We start from the raw sequence: 16,986 nt of genomic DNA on the forward strand, positions 1-16,986 counted from the left end.
ATATGAAGAGGCAGGTGAGGAGGAATAGTCTAGTTTTAGACCTTGTCTGTGCAGCCAGGACCTCAACCTAGGAGCTGGGACAAAGGACCTCAAGGAAGAGGGCAGGAAAACTGAAAGGAGAAAGGTAGAGGGGCATCATGGTAGTGGTGATGGTGCGGTCAAGAGGGAGTGGGGTCTCAGAACAGTCAAAGCAGCTGCTTGGGAGAAGGTGTCTATGGGATCTTGAAACTAACCAGGTGGTGAGGCAAGTCTCCCAGAGCCTCAGGAAGGCAACTTCGGAAGATGCCCGAGGCATCGGGGTCACACGTCTTCCAGAGCTGAGCTGCAGGTGTGGATCACAGAACAGACGTTGAGATGGGCTCAGCCCTAAAGCATCTCCAAAGATCGTATTCCATAGGCTACCGCAAAAGCCATTCGCTCACTGGGGTGGCAGGTGAGGGGCCAGCTGATGGGGAGCACCAGTAGGTGGTCCTGGCCTCCGGGTATAGGCCCCACACTCAGTGCCCCGAGGTCACTTTGGGCTCCAATCACCTGCAATGAGGGTGTGTGCTGTCTTCTCCAGCCCTGGTCTCTTCCCGTATCGACATCTGGCTGCTGTCCTCAGGGGCCCAGCAGGGAGGCAGAGCCGGGCACCGGTGCGCTCCAGGGGGCCCTCCCCTAGCAAACTGTCCTCATGCGAGGGAAACAGAGCAGGAGATGAGGGGAGGGGGCCTGTCAGTGAGTACCTGGCACAGCTGTGGACTCCTGTTACCATCCCATATAGTGGTAACTTGAGTGGCAACCTATTCAGGGCCTGTGTGTCAGGGCCTATACTGAGGGAAGGGTGGAATGAAGAAAGGACCACATGGGGTTCTGGCTCAAAGATGTGAAGGCACAGGAGGTTGGTGGGAGCTCAGCTGGGGGCAGCTGTACCTGCGCAGACTCTGGACGAGGTAGGCGAATGGGCCCATGGGGAAGGGGTCCCCGCTGTTACCAGCAGCCACTGCTTCGTCCCAGCTCTTGGTTCCCCTGGGAAGTATCCGCCATGCACTCAGCACTCCGTACAGCTGGTCCACAGTGAGACCTGCAAACCCCAGCTCTCTGAAGCCCTCACCAAACCACACAGCATACCCATCCCATGACACCTGGCTCCTCCTCACACTGCTCACGGAGACCCCAACTGAACCAAGGTCCTCCAACCCCTGAACTCTCGGTCTCCCAGCCCATCCCAACCACTGACCACTGCGTGTGGCCTCAAGGGTGGCCAAAGCTTGGGGAAGGACATCAGGGCCATGCTCTTGCTCCAGGGTGCCCAGGATGTGCTGCAGCAGCAGGGGGACAGTGGCCGGCAGGGTCCGGAGTCTATCAGACACCTGGGAGAGGACGGAGACCAGGCTTCAGCCAGTGAGGGGAGGAGAAGAGGTGGCTTTCGTTGTGGGGAGGGGAGTGGGCAGCTGGAGAAATCGTGGGAAAGGATGAGAAAAGGAAGAGAAACAGTGGGAGAGAAGTGAGGGTAGAGGTGAGCCGAGATGGGGAATGGTGATTACAAGATGGCACAGGACAGGGTAGAAAAAGTAGAGGGATGGGGGTGGAAGAAGCTGAATGAAGAATGGGAAGTGGATTAGGACTTAGAAAATAAGTGGTGAGGGTTTACATCCTCAACCAACCTGCTCATAGAATGTGTAGAGCCTCAGGTGATCCGTGACCAAGCGCAGGTAGAGTGGCAGGGATGATCCCCGCTTCACCAGCAGCAGCCGCATCTGACAAGATGAAGGGGACTCAGTGTGGGGAGCAGAGAGCCTGCCGCAGCCAGTCCTCAACCCCCCTGAGCTCCACCCCAAGCACCCAGCCCACTGCAGGGCAGTTCCTCCTCTGAGAGTCCCCAGCAGTGACCTGATGGCATCACCTCACAGCCATCCCTTTGCTACACTGCTCTGCCAGCCAGCCCTACTTTCTGGAAAGCCCCTGTGGTTCAGCCCACCCCACCCAAGAATCACAGCCTTACTCCTCCCCTCACTGGGATGGACCCTGGGAGGCTATTCTCTAGGGGAAAAAGGCTGGCTGGTGTTATAAGGAATCCCAGTTATCTTATTAACAGCATTCCCTGGCACAGAGTTCCTGCAGAAACAAAGCAGTAGGGCTGCACGGGGCAGCTGGCAGCCTCAGCACCCTGGGGCCTCACACACTCCAGCCCTGGCCCACATCCGACCTGGTTGTTAAAAGGTGACTCCTCCAGCCGCTTCCCATACAGGGCCAGCTCCTCTCTCACCAGCCGGGCCCGGGCAGATAGTTCCAGAGGCCCCAGGGCCACCACATGGGCACCTTGGCTCTGCTCCAGGGTCTCCCCCAGGCCGGCGTCAGTAGACACGCTCAGTACCAAGTGCACCCGCTGTGATATTTGGGCATAAAGAGAAGAAGGTAGAAGGAAAAAGAAGAGGAGAAGGCTGGAGAGCCCCCTGTCCCCACTACTGCATCCCACCCCCACCTCCTTCTCACACTCACCGGGGGAAGTGTCTTTGGGATCCAGTCTGAGACCAGCTGCCCATGCTGACCCACCAACCTGTCAGCCGCATCGATGATCAATACCAGGGTTTGGCCACTTTTCAGGGACTGAGCACACTTGGGCAGCAGTTCCTGCTGGAGCTCCCATACCAGGCTCCTGTAAGGACCAGGATCAGTGAGAGAGGGAGATACAGGGTGGCATCATGTGGAATCAACAAGGCTGGACTAATGGGGGATACACACCGGTAGGTGGTGGCGAGGTCACCTGGCTTTTGCAGTTGGCTATGCAGATAGGCACAGAGGCGTCTGAGCAGGGTGAGGGCAAGACCCTGGTCAGGGCGGGCCCCTGAAAAGTGGAAGAAGACTAAGGGGGCCACCTTGGCCACATCAGGAGCCTGCAGTGCTGACACAAGGGATGCCTGCATGGACAGCAAAGAGAAAACATGGTCACATTGTTATATGCACAACTCCCTGTGCCCTGCTTCCTTAGCCCACATGGCCCTCACTTCCTCCTGCCCGGGGCTCTAAGACTATGTACCAGGAAGGTCGTCTTGCCCTGTCCCGACTGCCCGGTCACCAGGCTCAGCCTCCCTCGGTGCAGCGTTAGCTGCTTCACTGTGTCCTGAAGAAGGTGCAGTCGGGCAGGACTTGATGGATTCTGCAGCTGCTGGAAGGTGGCCTGGACCAAGTCATCATCTGGGATGGACACTGGCTGTTCCAGCTGGGCCCCAGGCTGAGGACACATGGGACAGTGACTGATAATGTTTCCGTGCCCCTCAGGAACCCCAGACCTGAAAACTCACAGAGCCCCCACCAAATTACTTCCCATCCAGGACTACCCAGACCACCCTACCTTCTCTCCACTACCCTGGCCATGGGCGCCCCTGCTGACCTGTAGGTAAAGCTTCTGGATCATATTCCACACATCCTGCAGGACCAACTTTCCAAACTCCTCCAGCCCCCCAGCATAGGGCCGGCCGGCTGCCACACCCCCCCATTCACAGGGGTATCTACAGGTGAACCATGCACAAGCAGAGTCAGAGTGGGCCTGGCCCCCCTCCATATATTCCTCCATGCAGGGGCTCTCTACCCACCCCACCCCCACCCCAGCTCACCTACGACAGGTAATTCCTTGCTGTCTGCTCAGGTAGCTCTTCAGTTCTGAGATTCGATGTGCGGCCTCTTCAGACTCAGAAGTAAAGTCAGATTTCCATGCATCTGGGACAGAGCTGACCCCCAAACGTACCCCAAAAGTGAGGCTACACTCAGACCCCAGCCTCTCTTCAGCCCCAACCATCAGACCTGGCTGTGGTTCCCTAAAACTCCACAAGCAGAGATCACCTGGCTTCAGTGGCAAGGCTTATTTGGTGCTGCAAGGCAAGCTTTCTGAGCCTTGTACTCTCTTCTAGCTCCCCCTCCTGTACTCTGAATGCTATGGAGAGAGAAGATCTGGCCCCTGAGTCTGCAAGGTCCAGAGGCAACAGCAGGTACCTGAGGAAGCCAGAATCCCGGAAGTAGATGAGAGCTTGTGCAGAGGGCTGCTGGCGAAGGCCCCGATTCAGGAACTGCATCACCTCCATCTCTGTCACAGAGCGACCTGGAGGGTACTGCTGGGCCTGCAGGGAGAGGGCAGAGAACAGGCTGGTTCAGTCCCAGGTCACACTGACCCCTCCCTTGAGACCTGCCAAGACCCTAGGGCTCCTGCATCTCAGCAATATTCCTCCCTCCTTCCAGACACAAGCCAACAAAACACAGCTAGTAGCTAACATGTACTGAATGCCTGTCACATGTTGAGCATTTTTAAAAATAGATTTCTAATCCTCATAGTAACCCTACAGTATAGACTCCACTGTTCCTCTTTAATACATGGGGAAGTTGAGGCTAGGTTAGGATAAGCTGTTTCCCACAAAGTCACACAATCTATAAATGATAGAAGGGAGATCAGAACCCAGATCCATCTGACAGCAAACCCTAAACAGACCTACCCTCTTACCTCTCGCATCCCTTGGCCAACTGGGAGGTACTTCTCAAAGGAATTCCCTCATCTAGGACTTGGCCGCTTGCAGAACCATCTGCCTGGGTTTCACCTTCAAGTCTCAGATCTAGTCCCAAGGTTCCTGACACACTGTGGCTTCTCTCCACACTTGCCCCAACCTTTGTTTCCTCCCCAGACCCCACTCCAACCCCCAACCTGCCTTACCCAGCGGAAGTGAGGATGGTCAGGGAGGTTGTAGTTGGGGGGAACGTAGCCATAGCGGGAGCCCAGAATCCCCACAAACAGCTGCGAGTTCTCCACCTCCCCAAGGCACACTTCCAGTTGTCTGCAGACATGGTTATGGAGGCATCGGATCAGAGAATACAGGTATAAATAGGAAGATAGGGCCCTGGCTTAAAACTGAGCCAAGTAAAGGCAGACTGCTCTTGTTAGCATCCAAATAGCAGCCCCTGCCCTAGGCCCTCAGCCTCCCTTGTAGCCTCAACCCTACCCACCTCAGTTCTACCACTCAAGCCCCTCATCTCTGTCCCAGCTCTTCTCTGTGGCCCCCTCACCTGTTCCTCCGGGTCTCCTCCTCAGTGACGCCCCAGCGCAGGTCAATGGCATGAAGGCTGATGTGGTGAGGGGCCGCTCGGGCCTGCAATGCTGGCAGCACAGACCTCAGCAGCAGGTCCCGCTCCCCGTGCATGTCCCGGAAAGTGGAGGAAATGAAAAGCCTGATGCTGCGCCATCTGGGGGTAAGCAGAGGCTTGGGCTCACTCTAGCAATCAGCCCCACAACCCAATTCCACAGATGCGGCTGAGCACATCCTTCAGCACAAGCCAGTACAAGTAAGGTATGACAGATGCCAGGGGGAGGTCCAGCAGGCCTCCAGAGAATAACCTGCTTATAGCCTCTCCTGCAGAGCCCTGGAACTTAAACCCTACTTGCCATTTCTCACACATCCCTCTTTGTCAGCTAATTATTATGCACTTACTATTTGCCCATGCTGTGAGGTAAGCACCATCATTATTTCCATTTTACTAATAAAAAACTAAAGTTTTTAAGAAATTAAAAACAACTAGCCCAAGATTCAAGCTACTACTTGGCAAAGCTGTGATGAGAAAGCCAGAGCCTATTCTCCTAAGCCCTCTGCCTGAGCCCTGGCTGTATGTCCACGGTGCATGCTGCCCGCTGCCTGCTGCCTGCCTCACATCTGACCCCCTGCCCAGGTAGAGAAAGTAGTATGCTCACTATCTGACAACTTCCTCCGTCAGGGAAATCCCTACCTGGGAAAGAGATGAGTTCTACTTAGTGAGTAGAACAAACAGCATCTCCACAGCCAGAACTGCAGCCACCAGAATTTCTGCAGGTTTTGACCACAGTGTCTCCCGATTCACAAAGGCACAGAAACATAGACTAACCCATGCTGGGAAATCAGAGCCAAGGGGCTTAGAGTGACCTCTTCCAGTGGCCGGAGAGACAGGTCCCCAGTCTTTCCTGGGGGTGGTGGAATCTTGAATATTTTGTCCATTTGGCCCACGTGCTCTAGAAGACAGGAGACTCCACGCTCTGCAATGAACCTGACATAAATATAACAAAATAAGTAAGAGTGAATACCAGAGTCAGAATCAGGCAGGTCTTCCAAGGGGGTAGGGGACAAAGATATAGAGAGGTAGGTCACCCAGTTAACTGGAGCCCCTTAAGAAGACAACCACAAGCAGTGAATGTAGACTTAAAATAAACAGGGGTGCAGAACTATAGGGATGAAGGAACAGAGAAGACACCCAGCTCTAGCATGGTCATCATGGGCTTTCTGTTGGGCCAGGGGTAGTTAGGCTGGCAAAGGTTGAGATTAAAGATTAAAGACTAAGGCCATCCCATTCAGAGCTTGATCAGCTTTGTATCAGCTGTGAAAGCTCTCTGGAGGAGGAATGGGCCTGAGGCTTCCTACTAGCAGCTGGGGGGCGATGGAGGCATACAAAGGAAAAGGTAGGAGAGAGAAAACAAGTAAATGCGGGGCGCCTGGGTGGCACAGTGGGTTAAGCATCCAACTTCAGCCAGGTCACGATCTCGCGGTCCGTGAGTTCGAGCCCTGCGTCAGGCTCTGGGCTGATGGCTCAGAGCCTGGAGCCTGTTTCCGATTCTCTGTCTCCCTCTCTCTCTGCCCCTCCCCCGTTCATGCTCTGTCTCTCTCTGTCCCAAAAATAAATAAACGTTGAGGAAAAAAAATAAATAAATAACAAGTAAATGAGAAGGCTAAGCATGGAGACAGAGTTAAAAGATTTCTGTAAATTTGGCATCTATAAATAAATTTAGCATGAGATTTACTCTGGATCAAGAATGGAACAGAGGCGGCAAAGAATAGAAATGATGTGACCAACTCTTGCGTTGTTCCCTTAAAAGAGAACAGTGCAACCTCCCCTGTCCCCTTCTCCTCTTTCCTACTAGGTGTAATGCAAAAATGATGACTGGGGCTGGAGCAGCAGTCTTGAACCGTGAGATGAAAGCAGAGTATTTGAGGATGGTGGAACAATAAGATAGAAGGTGTCTGGGTCCCTGTAACATTCTGCTGCTGCTACATCTGGACAGCGGCAAAAGAGGAATAAACTTCTATCTTGCTTAAAAACAGAAGTAAGTGGAGTAGAAGCCACAGGCAATCTCGGAAAGATGTGCTAACAAAGCCCCCAACCCCTTGTGCGTCCATTCTTTACTCACTTCAGGATCCCGTCATTACAGCCTGAGAGTGTCACATCATTGGGATTTGAATCTGATAATCTGGCAAAGGAAGAAGCAACCATCAGAAACAGTGACAGGAACACAGAGTCCCTGCGCTCTAGGATGGATACCCCACCTCTGCATGTTTAATTAGGGTCATGTGCTAGGTTGGGGCTGGGATGGACCCCTACAAAGGGGTATGGAGCTAGGCTAAAGACTTCAGAGAAAGTTCTAGTATTTGAAGTGCAATCAAGGTAGGAGGCAGAGATGGAAGGCACCTGGTGAGTGGGAATGCCCCAAGCTTCAGTGGGGGCAGAGAGGAAATATGGAAACCTATCTTTTGGCACTGGACAAGGAGTTTGAGCGTCCTTACGTGTCACATATCCTACTTAGGGGAACACAAACAAAGAGGCACTTGGAATTCACATGCTGCCAGAAACGCTGTTTGGCCTCATTTATCAGTTTCTCATACATATCATTGCCGAAGAGGATGACCCTGTCCACCTGTAAGATGAAAAGGGAGGAGCTGGGAACAGGGAGCACAGGGACAGAAGAGATGCTAATAAGCTTAGGACATCAAGAGAAGAGATCTCTGGGGCTGAGGGGATTAGGAGAACTCTGAAGGGAATGGAAATTGCCTCTCATGAGAGCCCTTAGGATGGGGGAGCCACTACACCCTGACATGGAGGGGCGAGAAAGTGGGGGAGGGGCAGTGGTGTGCTGTAGCTGGCTCACTCAGGCTCACAAGAGCTAACTGTTACATTTTTAGGAATTTTGTGATCCAGTTGTTAAATACTGCCACTGCTAAACAGTGAAGAGTATAAACGTGTAATTAAATAAATTATATTAGAAACAAAGGTAATAAATACTTGAAACTCATCATTTCCTAGTAATTTTACTACATTTTACCATTATCTAGATCTTATTTACATACTCGATCTACGTTGTAGAAATACCATATAATGGTGTGCTACTGAGCATCTCTTCTCACCTCTGTTCACTGATATCATGCTGGCAGCTTGAAATCAGCCATGATTGGAGTAATTTACACCTTAGAAATTAGCAAATGCTATTAACCAAGATTCATTTTTTTCCAGAGCACTGGTTGTTAAACAATTACCAGCACACCACACGGCAGAGGGCTGCAGCCAGCAGGAAGTAGGTGTGGGTACTGCCCCTCATTTGAAAGATGACCTTTGAGAAATTACACACATCAGTTGTGGAGGGAAGGGTGAGGGCGGAGAGGGTTTCTCAGGGACTGGGGACTACTCACAGGGACCCTTTGGGCAGCCAGAGACAACAGGTACTTCCCAAAAGTGTGCAGGGACCATTCATCCTGTTCATCTGGCTCCTGAAGGAAAGAGTCTCATGTTCCTTATTTGCATGGGAGACAACCGGTAAGCAACAAACACCAAATACTGCTTGGGAATCTTCAGCACTGTATATATCCAAGCCTTTCCTGATTTTCCAGCCTGTGTCCAGGGCTGTGACCATTCATGCATCTTTGCATGGTGGGGGCAGGTGTCTGACCTGGACTTGAGCCTGGAGTATGCCGGCCATCTTCAGGATACCTTCTTCTGCCTTAACTGTGATAGTCTTCACAGTTCCTCCTCCACACAGTAAGAGATCCACCTGCTCTGCCCGTGCAATTACCATCCCAATCAGCAGCAGCACATAGTTTAGGTGGGGCTGATTGGACAAACATTAGGGTGAAATAAGGATCTCCTATTTTTTTAAGTAGGCTCCATGCGCAACATGGGGCTTGAACTCACCACCCGGAGATCAAAAGTCACATGCTCTACTGACTGAGCTGGCCAAGCACCCTGGCTCCCCTATTTTGAAACCCACCCTTGCCCATCCAGCCCTGAAGGCCAAACACCTCCATTAGTTGGGGGAAAAGGACAAAATCTCCAGTTAGGAAGGGACAGCTTCAGCAGCTTTCAGGAAGAGCTGGCCAGGGTGGAGAAGAGCCAGCAGTCCTGCCCAAATTCAACACTGGGATATAGGATGTAAAAATGAAACATACTTCGGTGACAGAAATTTAGGGAATTAAGCACCAGCCAAATGTGAAATATAAGTATTGTAATCCATGAACAGGCTAGAGACCACATTCTAGGAATTGTCCTTAGGAACCAAGGTCTGATACCAAGAAGCAAATGTTTGCCATTTATTTCAGTTCTGAGTGCTTCCTTGGGAGAACCACGTCTGGGAACAGGATAGTTCTCGGGATCCCCAGCATCCTACCAACCCCCCACCTTTTAATTTTTTTTTACCCCTTCTGGGTTGCGCTTGGGACAGAACTGGTCTGCACGGCCATCTGTCAGATAGACCAAGATGGTGCGGCCTGGCAGCGGGGGCACGTTGTGTTTCACGGAGAGGTTCACAGCTGTCTCTAGGGCCTGACGATACCGAACCAGCATCTCACCATCATATTTCCACTGTCTGCAGGCAGAAAAGACACAGAAGGGCTCAGGGGCTTCTCTATTTGCCATTTCGAGACAGACGGGAAGATGAGAACTTGCCACCCCAGAATGAAGTGTTCACACCACTTCCGCAGCCTGCCTCCATTGCCAGTAGAGAAGACTGGGACAGATGTTCCCTTGCCGCCATCCTATAGGACTCTTCTAACCCAGTCTCATGGCTGGAGAGGAGAAGTCATCTCCTGATCCACTCTCTGAAATCGTTTGCCACACTTCCCATATCAATCCATACTTACTTCATAAGGCAAGATTTAACTTACTTTTAAATTGTATTTTAAAGAATATTAACTCCTTATTCCAAAAACTGGAAATTATTTTTTTAATTAATTTTTTTTTCTTAACATTTATTTATCATTGAGAGACAAAGCATGAGCATGGGAGGGGCAGAGAGAGGAGGAGACACAGAATCCGAAGCAGGCTCCAGGCTCTGAGCTGTCAGCACAGAGCCCGACGTGGGGCTCAAACCCACAAACCGCGAGATCATGACACTCAACCAACTGCGCCAACCAGGCGCCCCCGAAAACTGGCAATTAAAGGGGACAAAAAAAGAACATTTGTCCCACGTTTCTAGTAGAATCTTTACTTCAGGGTAACTAAACAGCTTTAGTTGATAAGGCAAGTTCTTTTTAGAATTCCAGCTAATGAATATGGGAATGGAGAAAACTCCCATTCTAGAACTGTTAATGAAACAATTGGTTCAGGAAGAGATCACCAATGGATGAACTATCAACTTCCAGTGAAGAGATCAGGCTATAACCATTTAAACACATGGGTCAATCTTAGTTAACATCACACTGAGTAGGACCACAGATCTTTGGCGCCTCATGATCCTTTATCCTATGAGGAGGTTAAAAAAAAAAAAAAGTCTGCTGGTCTCACTCATAGCATACAAAGGATCTCCTATGAAATATTCTTGCAAGGAAAAAAAAAAGTGAAATCTGAATCTGTACAAGCCTTTGGAGTTAATGCCCTCAGTACATGAAACAGAAACAAGTTAGAAGACACCATGAGGAAGTTGACAAATCCGGAATGTGGGACATTCTGCAGAGCCCTTGAACCCAGTGTCTACAGCAAGTCAATGGTATGAAAACAAAGAAAAGATTAAAAGAGATATGAGAGACTTAATAATCAAATATAATGTGTATGCCTTATTTGGATTCTGATTTGAATAAAATTGTAAAATCATACTTTTGAGATAATTGGGAAATTTGAATATGGACTAGATAATAAATGATAATACCAAGGAATTATTTTCAGTTCTATTAGGTATATTAATGACATTTTAGTTACATAAGACAATATCTGTTTTAATTTCTTTTTCTTAAGTACTTACTTAAGAATAAACAAATTTTGAGAAATTTTGAGAGAGAGCTAGCATGAGCAGGGGAGGGGCAGAGGGAGAGAGGAGAGAATCCCAAGCAGGCCCTGCACTCTCAGCACAGAGCCCAACTTGCGGCTCAAACTCACAAACCACGAGATCATGACCTGAGTCAAAATCAAGAAGCATACACTCAATCAACTGAGCCACCCAGGAGCCCCAAAAATTCCTGCTTTAAAAGACACATATGAGCGGCGCCTGGGTGGCTCAGTCGCTTAAATGTCATGTCTGACTTTGGCTCAGGTCATGATCTCACAATTTTGTGGGTTTGAGCTCCACATCAGGCTCTGTGCTGACGGCTCACAGCCTGGTGCCTGCTTCAGATTCTGTCTCCCTCTCTCTCTGTCCCTCCCCTACTTGTGTTCTCTCTCTCTTTCTCTCAAATATAAATAAACGAAAAAAAATTTTTAAAGAGACACACATGAAATATGAAAGGATGAAATAAAATGTATCATATTATTCAGCATTTGTTCTTAAGAACATCTTCCCCCAAAAAAGAAGGGACCAAAAGAACTACAGTAAAATCTAGATAATCACTGAATATGGCTAATAGTTTTATGGGAGTCCATTATACTATTCTCATTATTTGTGTTTAAAATTTTTTCATAATAATGTTTTTAATCTAGAAAATTCAATAGTCTCTACCAGTATTATCCAACAGAATTAAATTACAATTAATGGAATGAAATGAAATAAAAATTACACATGTAATTAAAAGTTTTTAGTAGCCACATTAAAAAAGTAAAAATAGGAGAAATTAACTTAATATGACATTTGATTTAACATAATATGTTAAAATATTTTCACCTTAACACATAATTAACACAAAAGTTACGAAAGAGATATTTTACATCCTTTTTCACACTGTCCTCAAAATCCAGCACATCTCAGGCCCAATTAGCCACATGTGGCTAGTGGCCACTATATTGGCCAGCAAAGGCATGTTGTTTGGACTGGATGCCAAGCTTGATTCTTTTTTCTTTTTTTTAAACGTTTATTTATTTTTGAGACAGAGAAAGATAGAGCATGAACGGGGGAGGGTCAGAGAGAGAGGGAGACACAGAATCTGAATCAGGCTCCAGGCTCTGAGCTGTCAGCACAGAGCCCGATGCGGGGCTCAAACTCACGGACCACGAGATCATGACCTGAGCCGAAGTCAGATGCTTAACCAACTGAGCCACCCAGGCATCTCACAAGCTTGATTCTTAAATGGCCCTGTGTTCAGCCACTGATTCACTGATTCAGGAGATAATCAGGCCACTGAGTGGCCAGGAACCTCCTAGTAGGTTAGATGAGCCCTGAGTTTGTCTTGAATGAAAATGAATGAAGATACTACTGAAGCATCTAAAGCATAGAGTGCTGGGATTTCATCAAACTTACAGAACAGGGTTTATGTCTAAGTTTGAGCCTGCTTGATGTTAACTATCTTTATATATATGTAAAGACTATATATCTATATATATAAAAATGAGAAAGTAAATGAGTCAGAAAATAAAGACAGAGAAAGAGAGAGAAACAAAAAGAACAAACAGATATCTTGGAGAAGAAAAAGAAACTGAACCAGAGCAGAAGCAGAGGACACTAGCATACACTAAGAGAAGGGAAATGTTACGCAGATTCACAGAACCCACAGAAACCAATAAAACAATCACATAATAAATAGGAGGCCCAGGGGTGCCTGGGTAGCTCAGTCAGTTGAGCATCCATCTTTGGCTCAGGTCATGATCACACAGTACCAGAGTTCAAGCCCCACATCAGGCTCTCTGCTGTCAGCATAGAGCCTGCTTGGGTTCCTCTCTTTCTCCCTCTTTCTCTGCCCCTCCCCCAACTCAAAAATAAAAAATAAACATTAAAAATAAAATAAAATAAAATAAATTGGAGGCCCAGGGGTGCCTGGGTGGCTCAGTCGGTTAAGAATCCGACTTCAGCTCATGTCATGATCTCACAGTCTGTGAGTTCAAGTCCCGCGTCGGGCTCTGTGCTGACAGCTCAGAGCCTGGAGCCTGCTTCAGATTCTGTGTCTCCCTCTCTCTCTGCCCCTCCCCTGCTCATGCTCTGTCTCTCTCTGTCTCAAAAATAACTAAAAACAATTAAAAAAAATTTAAAAAATAAAATAAAATAAAATAAAATAAATTGGAGGCCCACAGTTTTGTTTTTTTTCATGATCTCACCACAGGACAATGTTAAAGACAAGGTTTGCTATGCAAGAGACAATTGGAACCAGGCAAGTCTGAGCCACTGGGACAAGTATGTCTTACAGAATAAAATTTGGGGTTGTGGGATGACTCTGAAGCCCTGTAAGGGTGCCTCTTGTTGCCCACCCTTTGCTCCCAGATAGCACATGCATATATGCACATTTGTGTACGTGCGCGCGCGCACACACACACACACACACACACACACACCTGGCCTTTTGTATTTTCAGCTTTTCCCGCTTAAGCTGCTCATATATCACAGGTATCATCATTGTTGTCCGAAGTTCCCGACGACTTGGGTTGAGAGGATACCTCCGATAGGTCCAATTCTTGTTCTTTCTCGCATTTCTAATCATTATCGAATGTACCAGTTTTGTGTTGGAAGGAAGTGGCAATGCTGTGTGAAGACAGGTAAGCATCTGAGTCAAGCAGCTTCTAGTCCCCCCTCTTGCCCTCCCACCAATACCGGTCCTGAGCCTGGACCCTTGGACTGGCAAGTGTCTGACCTCTGCCCACCCTACACTCTGAGACTAGAAGGCAAGAGGCTGACACATACGAAGGCTCCTGTTTCACCTACTCTCAGACATGAGAAACAAACAGGATTCAGAAGAAGACAGATAATAAATACCTTTATTTCTGAGCTGAGTCTCAAGGTTATTGATGGAATCATGGGCATTAAGGAATCTGAATGGAAACTGCCGACTGTGGATCACCGATTTCTGGAAAGCAAAGGAGGGGTCATCACATTGGGCTCTGTGCTGACAGCTCAGAGCCTGGAGCCTGCTTCAGATTGTGTGCCCTCCCCCCGCCCTGCCCCCACTCACGCTCTGTCTCTAAAAATAAATAAATGTGAAAACAAAACAAAACAAACAAACAAAAAAGCAAACAAAGGAAAAGCAAACAAAGGAGGGGTCATGAGCAAAGTATCAGGGAGTATGGGGTGGGGAGGTAATCAGGGGCCTTAGGAGCCAGGAATCTGAGATAACTACTCTATTAGACTTGTGGGCAAGTGAGGAAGTATAAAATGGATATTACAGAAGAGATACAGAGAAAGCTGGAGAAGAATAAAGAAAAAAGAAAGTTGTCAAGTGAGAAAATGAGAAGAGGTAAAGAAAAATGGAGAAGTAACAGAAGGAGCCTTGTTTCTTTTCTATCAGACGCCCTCTGAAGTCAGTTACATCACAAAAGTGCTTCTTCTTGGTAAATCAGTGATCCCAGAAAATAAAAAGGAAAAGTTTTTATACTTGAATCTCTGGGGGTTGTCTCCCTAGATCTGTCTCCCCATGTACCTGTACATAGCTCATGTGGAATTAGCTTGGTGGCCATGACCTTCCCCAGCCACAAGGAAGATGTGGCAGCATCTCCACACCCACTAGTCCTCCTGAGCCTCACACATACCTCATGCTGGAGTTTCTGGAGCACAAGCTCATGGTGGCGGGCACTGATTCCAACCCGCAGCAGGTTGCACAGATTCCGAAGCATGGCCATGAAGGGTAGCTTCCCATTCTCTGTGGAGGGTCAGCACAGGGTGAGGAAAGCAAACAAAGGACGAGTAAGAGAGCTCACAGACCAGAGCAAGAAGTCATGTAGAAAATTCAGGATGGAGAGAGTGAGGTACTATAACATGTGATCTATCCTACTCAAAATGTTTTAGAGGTCTGGAAAGATAAAAACAGGATTGGCCTGAAGTGTGGAGCAAGATTTATACAATACTGTTTATGGAATGTCTGTTTGAATAAACAACGTCTATTATTACTTTGTCTGCTGGCTCCAGCCCTGAGATTGGACTTAACTGGCAAAACATATTCTTTAATCTAGAGTAATGATTTCCAAGGGCGCCTGGGTGACTCACTCGGTTGAGCATCCACCTTCAGCTCAGGTCATAATCTCACAGTTCGTGAGTTCAACTCCGAGTGGGGCTCTGTGCTGACAGCTCAGATCCTGGAGCCTGTTTCAGACTCTGTGTCTCCCTCTCTCTCTCTGCCCCTTCCCTACTCGCACGCGCGTGCACGCGCTCTCTCAAAAATAAACAAACATTAAAAGAATAAATTTGTTAATGATTTCTAAACAGTATAGATGGTGAAATGTGAAATTTCCTACTGTAAGTTTGTTTATTAATAAATACATATGTACTGCAATCAGTAGTTAATATTTCTAGGCACAATATACACCTAAGGTAAGGTTCACCTTCAATTATAGTGAATGTAAATTCATATTTCAAATAATCTTCCTGCTTATTTCTAAGTTCTCTGGCAAACTTCTTGTGAAATATGACTAAATAGTCATTGTTTTTCATTTAAATGCAGGTGAAAAAGATTTGCACTGAAGCAGAATTTCGCCCCATCCCTTTCTTATCATCCGTTTGTTTTGTAATACTAGTATCATCTTCAAGTCATAGTTTCTTAATAATAATCTTTTTAAGGCTTATGTATATTCTATTTTATTTTAGTTTTGATGTTTATTTTTGAGAGAGATAGAGTGCAAGTAGGGGAGGGATGGAGAAAGAGGGGGACAGAGGAACCGAAGCCAGCTCTGCAGTGACAGCAGTGAGCCCTCATATGGGGCCTGAATTCACATGAGATCATGACCGGAGCCAAAGTCAGATACTCAACTGACCGAGCCACCCACATGCCCCAAAGCTTATGTCAATTTTAGATGGTTAGTTTGGTTAAGGCTGAATAATAATTCTAAATCCGCTTACAATTCAAGGATAAATACTGATAAGTCATTATGCAGAAACCAAAAAAGAGTGAGGGGATTTCATGGATGCACATTGTGAAACCCCTACTCTTCCTCAATAAACTTGAACTCTCATATGGGACATGTACCATAGAACACATGGACTGAGTGATGATAGGGGTTTGATCCATATGGTAAATAGTGGGAAAATTCTTTCTTTTAGATAAGGGTAAACATAAGGAGGAGGTGTGATAGTTCTCCTGGGTACCCCCAGAGGTGTATTCAGACCACTTTAGAGACATGACCTGTCAGCCCCTGCTCCCACCCCAGGCTCTTCCAGCAGCTTTCATCAAGAGAGTGGTGGTGCCGGGGCGCCTGGGTGGCGCAGTCGGTTAAGCGTCCGACTTCAGCCAGGTCACGATCTCGCGGTCCGTGAGTTCGAGCCCGCGTCGGGCTCTGGGCTGATGGCTCAGAGCCTGGAGCCTGCTTCCAATTCTGGGTCTCCCTCTCTCTCTGCCCCTCCCCCGTTCATGCTCTGTCTCTCTCTGTCTCAAAAATTAATAAAACATTAAAAAAAAAAAAAATTAAAAAAAAAAAAAGAGAGTGGTGGTGCCTTTTTAAGGTGAAGTAAGTCTCCTTTGAATTATAGGGAGAAGCTTTCAGCCTTCTCGAAGTCCTGGGGTTCTCAAGTTCATAATTCTGGTTCACAAACTGTGTAGAACAATTAGGTTGACATATACAATGTAAACTATGTGTGACAACTGGTAAACTATTACATCCTTCATCAACTCATAAAGTGTTCTCAACTATTGCTGTGTATGAAAGGCTTTCTAGATCACTTAGATAAGAAATTAAGTCAAATATCATATTTACGATACTAGAAAATAAATTGAACATTTATCCTTTACACTGAGAAATTTACCGATTGCATTCCAAAAAACTGTTAGTGAGTTATTAATGAGCCCTGTGTTCTCCAAAGAGGGGTCTGTCTATGTAATTACATTTAATCTTATATTTTATTCTTATTCTTTTTTTTTTTTTCCCAACGTTTATTTATTTTTGGGACAGAGAGAGACAGAG

General features: G+C 47.5%; 1 protein-coding gene across 14 annotated transcripts in view; it reads right to left on the reverse strand.

Annotated features, from left to right (window-relative positions):
- TEP1 (telomerase associated protein 1) overlaps positions 1 to 16,986 on the reverse strand; it is a 46,352-nt gene that overhangs the window by 17,056 nt on the left and 12,310 nt on the right. For all 14 annotated transcript variants that reach the window (XR_006704809.1, XM_045450174.1, XM_045450177.1 and 11 more), the window contains exons 10-32: positions 14,626 to 14,735; positions 13,856 to 13,946; positions 13,438 to 13,624; positions 9,448 to 9,616; positions 8,705 to 8,863; positions 8,448 to 8,525; positions 7,548 to 7,678; positions 7,175 to 7,234; positions 5,881 to 6,039; positions 5,032 to 5,208; positions 4,682 to 4,802; positions 3,973 to 4,097; positions 3,597 to 3,710; positions 3,374 to 3,491; positions 3,020 to 3,214; positions 2,725 to 2,900; positions 2,482 to 2,638; positions 2,189 to 2,368; positions 1,647 to 1,739; positions 1,220 to 1,352; positions 913 to 1,063; positions 532 to 665; positions 234 to 322 (exon numbers count right to left, since the gene is read on the reverse strand). Coding sequence is in view for 13 of the 14 variants with exons in the window: in XM_045450174.1 (XP_045306130.1) it covers positions 234 to 322; positions 532 to 665; positions 913 to 1,063; positions 1,220 to 1,352; positions 1,647 to 1,739; positions 2,189 to 2,368; positions 2,482 to 2,638; positions 2,725 to 2,900; positions 3,020 to 3,214; positions 3,374 to 3,491; positions 3,597 to 3,710; positions 3,973 to 4,097; positions 4,682 to 4,802; positions 5,032 to 5,208; positions 5,881 to 6,039; positions 7,175 to 7,234; positions 7,548 to 7,678; positions 8,448 to 8,525; positions 8,705 to 8,863; positions 9,448 to 9,616; positions 13,438 to 13,624; positions 13,856 to 13,946; positions 14,626 to 14,735 (3,107 nt within the window). In the remaining variant the exon portion in view is untranslated. The remainder of the gene's footprint in view (positions 1 to 233; positions 323 to 531; positions 666 to 912; positions 1,064 to 1,219; positions 1,353 to 1,646; positions 1,740 to 2,188; positions 2,369 to 2,481; positions 2,639 to 2,724; positions 2,901 to 3,019; positions 3,215 to 3,373; positions 3,492 to 3,596; positions 3,711 to 3,972; positions 4,098 to 4,681; positions 4,803 to 5,031; positions 5,209 to 5,880; positions 6,040 to 7,174; positions 7,235 to 7,547; positions 7,679 to 8,447; positions 8,526 to 8,704; positions 8,864 to 9,447; positions 9,617 to 13,437; positions 13,625 to 13,855; positions 13,947 to 14,625; positions 14,736 to 16,986) is intronic.

The sequence above is a fragment of the Leopardus geoffroyi genome, chromosome B3 (genome assembly GCF_018350155.1).
Source record: "Leopardus geoffroyi isolate Oge1 chromosome B3, O.geoffroyi_Oge1_pat1.0, whole genome shotgun sequence".
In the NCBI taxonomy this organism is placed as follows: domain Eukaryota; kingdom Metazoa; phylum Chordata; class Mammalia; order Carnivora; family Felidae; genus Leopardus; species Leopardus geoffroyi.